Raw genomic sequence first — 12,746 nt, 5'->3', positions numbered from 1 at the left:
GAACATACAAACATTATTCTGTTTTTCCAGGAAAAAAAAATAAACTTCTCTTTCACTACAAAAAGTGCTTCAACCTAGAGGAACAAAAAAGCAAAATGAGAAAAATATTTATCTTGGCAGCAGTATTAGAAAATTATGGTCCTGAAGATATTCACATTTCCTTTCAGTATTACAGAGGAAAGAAGGTGACATTTTGCCAAAACCCAAAAAGCCTTTTAAAGGTATTAATTTCTCTATTGTAAATTCAGGTAAAGAGGTTTGTACAGAACAGTATTGTCCAGTAGAAACATAATACAAGCCATATATGTAATTTTAAATTTTCTAGTGGCCACCTTAACAAAAAGGAAAAATAAATTTTAATACTTAATTTAACCCAATATATCTAAAATATTATTTCAATATATAACCAATATAAAAATTATTAATGAGATATTTTACATTCTTCCTTTCACACTAAGTCTTCAAAATCTGGAATATATTTACATTCACATCACAAAGTCAACTAGGCACAATTCAAGTGCTCAACAGCTATATAGGGTTTGTTGGTACCACATTGGATAGCACTGTTCTAAACTACAGAGCTTTCGTTTCTATAACATTAGTATGATAGATTCTTGTGCTAGAGCTTTTTTAGTGGAAAGTTTCGTTATAATGAATTTTATTATTATAGGGCCAAAAATGATGTATATTACAACAGTGTGGAGTGCTATTTTACAAAAAGGTCTAAATCTTTGTCCTATTCATTGTAAGCAACACCAAGTTTTCAGTTAATATGCTTTCAAATACCAGGGTCCTCAGTCTATCAAAAATGTCATGCCCTCAGTTACCAGGGGCCCAGAAGATACAACTGCATTCTAGTTTCTTGTTCTTCTACCTGCCAGTTGGCTTACACATAGGAACATGCTGCCACCACAATACACTGGGTCATATTCAGCATGATGCTGATCTACCTCACTCAGCTTAAGGATTATTTAATTGGGTATGGGTTCAATACAATCTCCTATTACTTAAAGAAGTAATTTTTTAATGTGCATTTACGTGTAACATCATTTTGGCCTATTGCTCTAGGCCCATTATATGGTGACATACTAAGAAGATGTGCATATATAAACATCCAGTCTATATAAAGGTTTCTTGTTGGTGAAATTCTGTAGCAGAAAACTAGATTATAACATTAATAAAATTAATTTATTACTAAATAACTGCAATTGATGAGCTTTAAAATGGCGTCAAAGAAGACACCCTTCTAGAGCACAGAGGAGCTCCCAAAGTCAACTGTTGGCTGATATGCTGACAAGGTAAAAAATAGCACACAAGAAAAAAAAATATATATGTATTTAACTTTATTTTCTCCAAATAGAATAAAGATTCACATGCTTAGCATATTTCTGGAAATGGCCTCAGAAAAGTTTTCTACTCTAAATCTGGTTTCTCTTCACTTTAATGATTAAATAAATGTTGACCAATTAAATATTAAATATAAAGAAACTTTAAAAATTAATCATTAAAACACAACTCAATAGGAAGAAAGGCAAAAGACATGAAGAGGGATTGCCAAGAAAAAGAAACAAGAATTCCCATATTAAAACATGTTCAACTTACTAATAATCAAAAATTTACAAAATGAAACCACAATGAGGTAACATTTTATACTCCCCAGCTTGGCAAAAATGCAACTCTGACAATCTCAAACATTGGCAAAGATTTAGAGTCCTGCAAATTCTAGTATACTGGTGGGGAGCATAAATTAGTACTCTGGAAAGCAATTTGGCCTTATCTATTAAAACTGATGATGTGCTTTTATTGTATAAACCAGCAATTCTATTCAAGGTATACATCCATTCTTGAGTACGTACACCAGAAGTCACATAAAAGAATATTCAGAGCAACATTACCTTTTTCTATTTCAAACAAAGATGCAGTTCAATAAGCACCAGCTGGAGAAGAGAACATGTGATATATTCATAATGGAATAATATTTAGCAGTGAAAAAACTCCGACGGCAATGAACATAAAAAGGAGGTGACAGAAGAATACATTCAGTTTAATTCCATTTATTATTCTTTAAGGATACATACATGGAGATAAAGTGATGAAAGACAAGAAGGCTATGGTCAACACAAAGTTCAGTACAGGGGTTCCCTCTATCAGACAGGGATAGAGATAGGTTCAGGAAACAGCACACGGTACCTCAAAGGAAAGGCAATAAGGTGGGTGGTAGGCACACAGGGGTTTGTTTATTGTCATTATTATTACTCTTTATACTTTAGCATATATATTATATGTGTATATACATATCTATATTCCATTGCATGTATGAAATTTTTTAAAAATTCAAATGGCTTATAACAAAAACAAATTATGTATAATGTCTCAAATGGTGAATCACAGCCTGGAGGCTCTTAATTTACCTCCACTCTATCATTGAACCCTGGCTAAAACTGCTGCTTTGTTTCTATTCCCCTCATACTTGAGAGTAGAGATATTGCCCTGCTCTGACAATACTTACCACATTTTAGGGGCTTGATCCATGCTGACAGAAAGGATGAACAAACAAACCTGACGTGTATCTCTAGAAGAACTAGGAAAACTCTGAAGATTTGAATCACAAGTAGGCAGTGATCATTTTGGTTTCACACATTTCTGCAAACCTACAGCTCGTTCCCTCTGATCCCTTCCTCCACCCTCCTTCTGTTCTGGTGCGTAGGGCTTGAAATCGTTCAGTGCTGAGATCAACCTCAAACAATGCCTTCAGAAATACTGTTTTCTTCTGCTTTCTGATGTGGCTGCTACAAAGGTAATAGGGGCCGCAGCCACTCTGCCCTTGTCTTCTGCACCCAATTCAGAGAACATGGCCACCAGCCTGTGGCTTCAGTGTACTCAGGAGATCAGTCATCCATTTGAACCACCCCACCCCACCCAGGGGCTGAGTGATTTAACTCCATCCTCAGTCCTGATCACTGTCTGAGATGAATCTGTGGTGTCCTCCCAACACCCTCGTGCAGGACCTCATGTCTGGCTCCTTGAATGATCACACGATCTGTTTGTATTTTTACAATTTAATGTGCTGCTTTCATGCATGAGGTTCACAGGCAAGAGTAAAATCACAGCCTCTCAACTAAACAGAACTAAAATTAAGAGAGGTGTGAAAAATGGCAGGGAACAAACACTCCATTTTCAGAATATGTGTTTTCTGGAATTTATTCTCCTTTATGCTGAATATAAAATATGTGATTTCACCAATGCTTTAAGAGACAAACACATACAAGTTGAAATCTGAAAACAATAATTATATGGAGCAAAGTGCAGCCTGACACTTAACAAAAGCTGTTAAATGAAAAGTATCTCTAGAAAAAGCAAAACCCCTATAGTAAAATCAAACACAACAGAAAGAAGCTTTGGTACTTTTCAATAATGGGAGACAAAAAAAAGTTTAGTTTATTATTAAATTCATGTAATATAAAAACATCTATGTGGAGGTATTGAATTAAATCTATAAAACAGAAACAAATCTAGAATATATTAGAGTCTGAGGTGAAAAAATACCTTGCTTTCCTCTTCTTTGATTGTAATAAAACACCAGAATTTGGAAAAACAAGTATTTTCCCACCTAAATTTTCTTCTGGTCTGTACACACCTAGCAGGATGGCACTCCATATTTTATCTAATTTTAAAATGGCATAAGTTGATTTTTAGCAGCACATTTCCTTTGCTCCAGCAAGCCTACTACAGGAAATAAAAATTCTGTCTTGAAATGCCCTTGATATGAAATCTATGCCTACAATTCCCATCCACTTCTTTCCTAGTATTTTAAGACTGTGATTATCAAAATCTAAAGGCAGCTAGTTAAAGAAGGGAACAAGAAAATCATTATTATATGTTTCAAAATCAGCTGATAAAAGAATACAAGTAAGGACCCCATATTCTCTGAACTAAGTGTGGTCCCAGAGGGCAACATCTTGGTACTCTGTGGAGCCTGGGTACCATGTAAATGCCACACACTGTGCTGCTGCCTCACTCATAACAAGTACAGCACCACTTGAGACTGGTCTCCTGTATTTCTTTGCTGATCAAAAAAAAAAAAAATGGGGTGGGGAGATGGTACATAACTGTGATAGTAATTTAGCATTACTACCCACTAGTCTGTTTACTATAATCATAATAGGTATACTATGGTTAACTCAAAAATTATAATATAAGACAAATCTGGGTAGCTTTGTCTAGCAAGTATGGTATTGATCCTATAACCCCAGCAGTTAACTTGCAAAGCCTCAACCTTACCAAGTTGGTTCTTGGCACTCACTAGCAAGAGTAGACTAAATGTTAGCTGAGTAATGAATTACAACATGACAATTTTTACAACTGCTTAAAAAGAAATTCTAAGTTTTATCAGAAGACTCACATACTCAAACACAATATCCAGTTAAAAAAAAATTCCTGGATAGTCCCTGGGATTTGTCAAATGGAATTTGACCTGGATCTTACTTAATGACAACTAACCAGTAATATCCATAATTTGACAACAGCTTCCCTTGAAGAGAAAATTGTGGATCATGTGTCCGTTCTAGTTAAGTAGAAATCTGTCATACTTTCCTTCTGGTTGTAATCCTGGACTACAAATCTCAGGTTGGGATTTCAGCCTTAGCATTCAACAAGTTCTTTAGTCTACATTTAGCAAGGCATGGGGCGGAGTGCTGGGCACATGTGACAGGGCTGTAATTCTTCTGCTCTTTCAATTTCTTATAAATTTCCTGCTCAGAATTATAATGAAAAGTCCAGAATCAGGATGCTAGAAATAAAATATTTTAGGCAGCCCTCTGAAAATTTATCCTATTCAAGGCTGTTCCCATGTTTGGCAATTTAAAACTCTAAGTTAAAAAAAAAATTAAGCATCCCTGTTATAGGGACAAGAATGCAGAAAAATAGCCTCTGCTCTAATGAAGTAGATATGTTCGATGTTCATCAGCATCCACTCCAATAGGAGTACAGATTTTTCTTGACAAGTACAATTCCGGGTTACTCTCTTTCTCATATGTGTTGCTCTGAAACCTTACTTGTGCTCATATACGGAATGAGAACAAGTATCTGTATTACTCTGAAAAATATGAGGCTGTACATTGGCCAGAAATATGAGCAAGCAAAATTAGAGGCAAATGAAAAGTAACAAAAGGAAAAATTAAATTTTACTACAACATTGGTATATTTTAATATGTCTAATCAAGGGTTCACAAAATATATCTAACTGAGATTTTCCTTTCTCAAAAAATATAGTCCCTTCACAAAATAGAAGCAGCAGCTGTCTGTTAGGGGAGCTGGATTAAAAAATATATGAACTTATATATTATAAATAAATTGCTAGAGCTGAAAATGCCTTCAGATACTCGTCAGATAATTTTCCTATAAATTCACTAATTAGTGCACCACTTAAAATATATCTTTCAAGCAGTCTCAGGCATTTGGGTGAAACTTGCCCCTTGCAAGAAATAAAGAAGCATATATTTCAAATAGCAATTATTGTCATCCCAGTAACTTAGCTCTGATCACTTGATGTTACAACAGGGATTTCTGGAAACATCTGTAGGAAGTTGGATAATATGTGGGGGTAAGAGTTTCCATTACTAAAACAAGTCTAGAATATCTAACTTTTTCACCAGGTGTTATTACAAAGCATGGGAACTGTGATGTTTGTAACTGATTCTGCAGCAAAAATCTTCAACACCCTTTGTCAACCAGCGCTGCTTTTTTTCCTTCTGATTCAAAGATTCTAACAACTTGGCAGACATATTTCAAAGATGCAATCCAGGCAGCTTAAAGAGAAGTGGGTTTACGCAATTCCGGCATCTACTATAACCTAGGGCAGATCCAACATTTTCTCTCTGACGGTGCTACCCACTTATCTTTCAGTCATTAAGAAAGTACACCTGTAACAGGTGACGGTATTTCCAGGTGAGTGAGGCAACTGCAGGCAAATAGAATAAGAAAAAAAAAAAATCCACCACCTGATTTGGTTTAAAGCAATCATGCAATTCTCATTATAGCCACATCTTTCAAAAACACCTTTTCCGTGGCAAGCAAAGTTACTGATAATGCGTGTGGCTTTTGTCACAGTGATGCATTAGGTAAGCATGTGTGTGCTGAGTACCAGGGGGTGCTTCAAAATGCATCTCCGTCATCTTCCACTCTTCTTCTCTAAGGTTCTGCCTATAAAAAAAAAAAAAAAAAAAGGTCAGTTATTGCATTACATCGACAAGAAAATTCACCCTTGGCAGGGGTTTTTTAAATGTCAGGAACAGAGATGTTGGAAATCATAACAGATCACCTCCATGTGATTGATAAGAGAAAATCCTGGGTTTCAGCATCAGAGCCCAGATTTAAATCACACCCACCCGACCTGCCAAATATAAAAGTGGAAAGAAAGCTGCATGTTTTCAATGACCTACTGAGATTCCTCTCAGAGGTACTGTTCCACTTGTGTATGGCTGGGTGGGGGGTTACCTTGCTCAGACGGCCTGCAGAGATGCCCGTTAATAGCAACCCAAGATGAAGAACCACTCTAGAATGACCATATCTGTTAGTAAAGAGTCGCTGCCCCAGTCCCCCAACTGCCACCCCTGCGCACCCTCCCCTTTGAGCCAATGGATAAAGAGCTGACATCTGGCACAGGGGGCCTCTGTGGCCTGCTCAAGCTCTGGCCAGTCAGCACCCAGTGTTGACCGGTTGTTACCTACTTTGGATATTACCCCTGAAAGCTAGGGATCTGAAAGTATAATCTTCTATGACAGGCCCTTCTTGGGGTCTACTAAATTTTAACTTTGATGGTTTTCTACCTAAAAAGTATCGGTGAAATGGCCTCCCTTTCTCAGAATTAGTTGGCTATCACAATGGGCCAGCCACTGTGAGCTCCAGCCAACTAACTACAAGGGAAACTGAGATCCCCCCACCACCCCCACCAGGGATTCCATACCATCTAATATTTACATACTTTAAAAAACCTCTTCACAGGACAAACAACATATCCAGCGCCAATGTGGCCTGCAGGCCACCATCTAGAGACCTCTAACCTACCTTTGCCCCTCCCACTATGGAGGGCAGCCCAGTCAGAGCCTACACTGCACCTGGGCCTGTTGGGCCCATGAATGTCCTCTCCTACCAAGTAAGAGCAATTATAGGTGCTAATGATGTCTTTATGTTTCCTGATAGGCTTTGTTGCCATGTTTTTTATGTGTGTATACTACACAGGGAGTAGGAAAGGAAAAGAGAAAACAGGGCTTTCATCTTTTAGTACATTAAACCTGTGAACACTCTGTCAAAGCCTTAGACTATAGACTGTATGATGAATCACTACCAAGGTAAAAAATAGAAGATTAGAAGAGAGAAAATGCTAAATTGTTCTTGAAGACATTTTCACTTCTCTCATACGACGATGAAGTATGAGTTACTATTAGCTTTTAAAGCCCTAAATGGTTCATGGAGAGTGGCACAGACCTTGTGCTATGGACATCTGCTCTGGTCCCAGATACTCCTGTCCAGGTATAACTGATTTAGGTCCCTGAAAACGGTGGGCTGAATGGGGGCAGTGTCCAGGGCCCTCACTACCTTTGGGATGGTCCCCTGAAATCAAGTTAACTTCAGTGACACCAAGATCAACTTTAATACTGTGGCCACAAGCCATGTGAGAATGTATATTTCATAGACCATAGATTTCCTGAGAAACTGGTGAGAAAATACATTTCTTTGAAGAATAAAGAAGTCAGCCCACAGTCTCTAAAGAATTTACATATTTGGGGAAAATGGGAACAAGCAGTATTTTTTAAAAGGTTTTTGCATAGACAATGATGCCCGCTGGATTTATGTATCCATTAGACTACTCCATCCTAGTTTTTTCCAGTTCTTTGAAGATAAATCTGGACTTTTAATATCTCTGGATGAAATACGTTATAAAAATACTCTAATTTTCCTAACAAGTATTCAAATGTTCCATCTTTATAAAAGTAGTTTTAAGAACCTTTAAATACGGTATGCGTGGGTTTTGCCTCTGCTTAAAACATGTGCATGGAAACCACCCACAACCATCTGTGGACTAACTGATGTAAAAACAAAGCACGATTTCACATTGGCTATGCACTGCAGATGCCGGTCTATAATTTATGTTATTGAGGGTCCCTGCCTTCTTCCTACAGGTATGCCAGAGATGGTACAAATCCTGGGTAGCCTCAAAAGACCTACTATTTTAAGACATCAAAGTTCTAGGAAATGTACTTTTATTTCGGTTGTGTTAAAAATAGACATATTAGAATTCAGTCTCAATTTGAAACACTCAAAACTTCAATTACTATGTATATAAAGACTGCAAGGAAACACAAAAAATGTCAATGTGGTTAGCTCTGGGTGGTGATTTTAATTCTTTGTTTTACCCTTTTTTAATATTTTCCCAATTCAAAAAAAGGAGTCTAGGCTACTTTCATAATCAGAAAGAAAATGTGTGTTTTAAAAAAAGAAATAATATCAAAATAGTACCTTACTTAATAAAGAAATGTTTTTTCTTTTTTGAAAGTGAATCTATAAGCTTAATAAAGTTGTGATAACACACATCATTTCTAGTTCTAAACATGAGAAAATATTGGCTCCTTTATGTTTCCTAAAAGACATACGACTTAATAAAAAGTGGCTTCAAAATATTTTGATTAAGGAATTGAAGATTTTTTTTAAGGTTGACCATTTATTATTATAGACCATCTCTTCTCCAATGAAAGTAAATATAAAACACCTTTAAATATGACTCTGAGTCTGCTATTTCAAAAAATGTAAAGTAAAAAAATTTGCAATTTTAAACAGAAAGCACCTACTAGTTTTTGCTACCTTAAATTCTTGGAGGAATGGGGTATAAATTAAAAATAAGGTAATATTCTAATTTATAGCAACAATTGAAAAATTGGGGGGAAAAACAAAAAACTAGCCTCTGTTGTATGTTTTAACACTGGGTAGTCTCTAATTATGCATCAGAGGAAGCAAAACCCCCAAATCTAAGAAACTATATATGCATTCCTCTAACACCCCCATCACTCTACATCTCTAAGAAAAATTCAGAAGAGATGAATTCTAAAACAAGAATAAGAAAAGATTTACCTACCTTTGATGCCAACCGTGGTTTCAGGCCTAAAAATGAAAAGACTGTGTTGCTTTCCTTGGATTCAAAAAAACTGTCATAATCCTAGAAAAAAAGGGAAGCAGAAAATAAACCAACAAAAGCAAACAATTATCTTTATATTTGGTGCATTGGACAAATTCTTTATGGAAGTAAAAAATGTACCATTGCTCCGTCCAGATCAGGGAAAAGCTAAATAAATCTGCTGAATTAGTCTGCTTGCACGTAAAAATTTATTTTAGTATGATGAAGAATGTAACAAGTTTTTAACCCAAAACCTATGACAAGATTAAAATGTAAAACATTTGGTGACAGAAATGAAATAGGAACACACTCCTTTTCCTTTGTGGGCCAAACTAACATTTGTCTGTGTGAATCACTCTGACCTAAGATTTTACTCTAGGTCTTCAGTATGGAAGGCTGCCTCCCAATTCCACTCTTGATATTTTGTTATCTACGGTTTTGAAAAAATCACTGGGTAAACAAAGCTGTAAAGGTCTCCATGTGTCAATGAAAGTGTGTCTTATTCTGCTTCTGAAGTTTTCCACATTCTTTGAGACCATCTCCTTAGAGGGAATAAAAAGATCAAATAAAAACTAAAGGAAACTATATTCTCTATAATATTTACCTTTGCCTCAAACATATAGAATCATTTTTCTCTTCCTACCTTCACAAGAAGGCATCAAGGAATTCTGGTCAATCTGTTCAACTGTTTCTTTTCAAAAGTTTGCATTTATCATATGTAAAGCAGTCTTAAAATTTGGTAATTTGATAACTTTATCCTAAGGATAAATAATGTAAGCAAATGATGATCACAATCATTTTAGGCATTTGCTTTGTGCTAAGTGTCTTATAAATGTTATGTTATTAAATCTTCACCATAGCCTGCCGGGTTAGAGACTGGCTCAAGGCAAAGAAATATGTTGTTCAAGTTTGACAGCTAATAAGTGAGAGAACTGATATTTGGGCTCATGTTTCACTGACCTTGAAATTCACACTTTCTGTACTCTAGGGTGCATCCTGCCCAAAAGGAAACCAAGTATGGGGCACCACGTGTGCTGGAGTCACTGCGCGCTAATGAATCCATTGTTAAGCCAAGCCAACGGCATCTAAACTTGTAGAGATTCGCTTCCTGCAACGCATGCCTTGTCTGATTAAAAAATCTTTGAATTATTTGGTTCTGTGTACAGATCATCTTCTCCAAAAGCTTTAGCAATTGAGTCTCGTGGTTTGGAAGGCAGTAGCCTCAGGTTTTTCACAGGCTGCTCCTTCTGTCATTTAGGATCAGCTCTAAAGAAAGGCCTTCCTTGACCAAGCCAAGAAGGAGCAACATGTCTGAAAAGAGCGATTTGGCCAAGTCTTCTTTGAAAACTGGCATTTAAGCTTACATCTGAAGGATGAATAGAGTTAGCCAAGTGAAGGACTGGGATGGGAGCATTCTTGGGCAGGGAGCAGCACTAGTGAAGTGTGAAGCTGGCAGGGTGGACAGGGATAAACATATGCTGGGCTTTGTAAACCAAGAAAATGATCTTGAATTTTATCTTAAGTACCAAAAGAAATCATATAAGGGTTTTGAGCAACGGAGCAAAATGATCTAGTTTCTTTTAAGAAAATACCTAAATAACTGTGCGGAGAATGACTCAAAAAAAGGGCAGCAAAAAGGAAAGGAGGGGAAAAAGGGGAGTACTTTGGCAATTGCAGTAAGCAATGGTGGCAGCCGAGCTGACGGCAGAGGGCAGCAGACAGGCTGCAGATACATTTTGGGGGTAGAAGTGATCATACTTGGTTGTGGATTTGATGGGGGTGATTAGGGAGAAATAAGAATTAAAGTGGCTCTGAACTTTCTGGCTTGATGAAAAAGACGAGAAAAAACAATCTGAAGGGAAGGTTGGAGTTCAATTTCAACATGTAATATTTGAGAAACTATATGAAACATTGAGTAAAGAAGATATCAGCTGAGCAACTGGAGGTTCCTAATGGCTCTAGGATGTAGAGATTTCATGGAATTTGTAAGAAAATTTGTAATTTCTTGTAAGACAAAATATGATCCTAACTATGCCAGAAAAACAGGTCAAAGTTTGACATGAAATACAGGCAAAATCTCATGGACTGAAAATGTTACATTCTTTGTAATGAAGCTATTTCCAAAGAGTTGAGTAATAATTCCTTCATGAGAGTTCAAGAAATAATTCTGTTCAAAACATACTTTCTCTGCCTGACAATTTGTTGACTATACTGAATGTGGTAAGAGGAGGAAGAGGGCTAAATTACAGCTAGATTTGTTCCATCCTTTAAGATATCAACTGTATGTAACTTAGTATACCTGTTCTCTCTATACCATATTCAGCCTCTACTCAGTCGAAAGTCTTTCCCTGGGGAAGCTCATTCACAGCCATGGCCCTGATTAAATTCACAATCTCTTGCCCTGACCTCTCTTCTGAGCTCTGGTTCCATAAAAGTCACTAACTGTTCACAGACTCTTAAATACAAAAGGTCTTAACGACAATTCATGATCTTCCACTCCACAAACTAGACGTCTCAGAAAATGGCACCACTATTTACTGGGCCCTGTAACTCCAAAATCAACACATCACAGGACTCCTTTCTTCCCTCAACCACTAGTTTATATATCCCTTAAGCCTCTCAATTTTTCCACGTTGGTCTCTACCAACCTGATCTAAGCTAGACTTCTGCAACAGCACCCCAACTAATCAACCTTTGTCTAATCTCACTATTTCTACCCCATCATTCTCTCAAAGTGAAGACAGACTGATGTTTATAAAAACAGATTTGATAAACCGAATCCAGCAGCACATCAAAAAGCTTATCCACTATGATCAAGCGGGCTTCATCCCTGGGATGCATGGCTGGTTCAATATATGCAAATCAATAAATGTAATCCAGCATATAAACAGAACCAAAGACAAAAACCACATGATTATCTCAATAGATGCAGAAAAGGCCTTTGACAAAATTCAACAACCCTTCATGCTAAAAACTCTCAATAAATTAGGTATTGATGGGACGTATCTCAAAATAATAAGAGCTATCTATGACAAACCCACAGCCAATATCATACTGAATGGGCAAAAACTGGAAGCATTCCCTTTGAAAACTGGCACAAGACAGGGATGCCCTCTCTCACCACTCCTATTTAACATAGTGTTGGAAGTTCTGGCCAGGGCAATCAGGCAGGAGAAAGAAATAAAGGGTATTCAATTAGGAAAAGAGGAAGTCAAATTGTCCCTGTTTGCAGATGACATGATTGTATATCTAGAAAACCCCATTGTCTCAGCCCAAAATCTCCTTCGGCTGATAAGCAACTTCAGCAAAGTCTCAGGATACAAAATCAATGTACAAAAATCACAAGCATTCCTATACACCAATAATAGACAAACAGAGAGCCAAATCATGAGTGAACTCCCATTCAAAATTGCTTCAAAGAGAATAAAATACCTAGGAATCCAACTTACAAGGGATGTGAAGGACCTCTTCAAGGAGAACTACAAACCACTGCTCAATGAAATAAAGGAGGATACAAACAAATGGAAGAACATTCCATGCTCATGGGTAGGAAGAATCAATATCATGAAAATGGCCA

The 12,746-nt window shown here is 36.9% G+C and overlaps 1 protein-coding gene across 2 annotated transcripts in view; it reads right to left on the bottom strand.

Annotated features, from left to right (window-relative positions):
- Positions 1–2,038: 2,038 nt before the first annotated feature.
- The window catches only part of SH3BGRL2 (SH3 domain binding glutamate rich protein like 2), a 166,014-nt gene continuing 155,306 nt past the window's right edge, over positions 2,039–12,746 (bottom strand). For both annotated transcript variants that reach the window (XM_057302547.2, XM_034962420.4), the window contains 2 exons: positions 9,131–9,211; positions 2,039–6,201 (listed from right to left, as the gene is read on the bottom strand). In XM_057302547.2, the coding sequence (XP_057158530.1) occupies positions 6,190–6,201; positions 9,131–9,211 (93 nt within the window). In that variant the 3' untranslated portion in view covers positions 2,039–6,189. The remainder of the gene's footprint in view (positions 6,202–9,130; positions 9,212–12,746) is intronic.

The sequence above is a fragment of the Pan paniscus genome, chromosome 5 (assembly GCF_029289425.2).
Source record: "Pan paniscus chromosome 5, NHGRI_mPanPan1-v2.0_pri, whole genome shotgun sequence".
In the NCBI taxonomy this organism is placed as follows: Eukaryota; Metazoa; Chordata; class Mammalia; order Primates; family Hominidae; genus Pan; species Pan paniscus.
The sequence above is the reverse complement of the archived record's forward strand: the minus strand, read 5'-3'. Positions and strand labels throughout refer to the sequence as shown.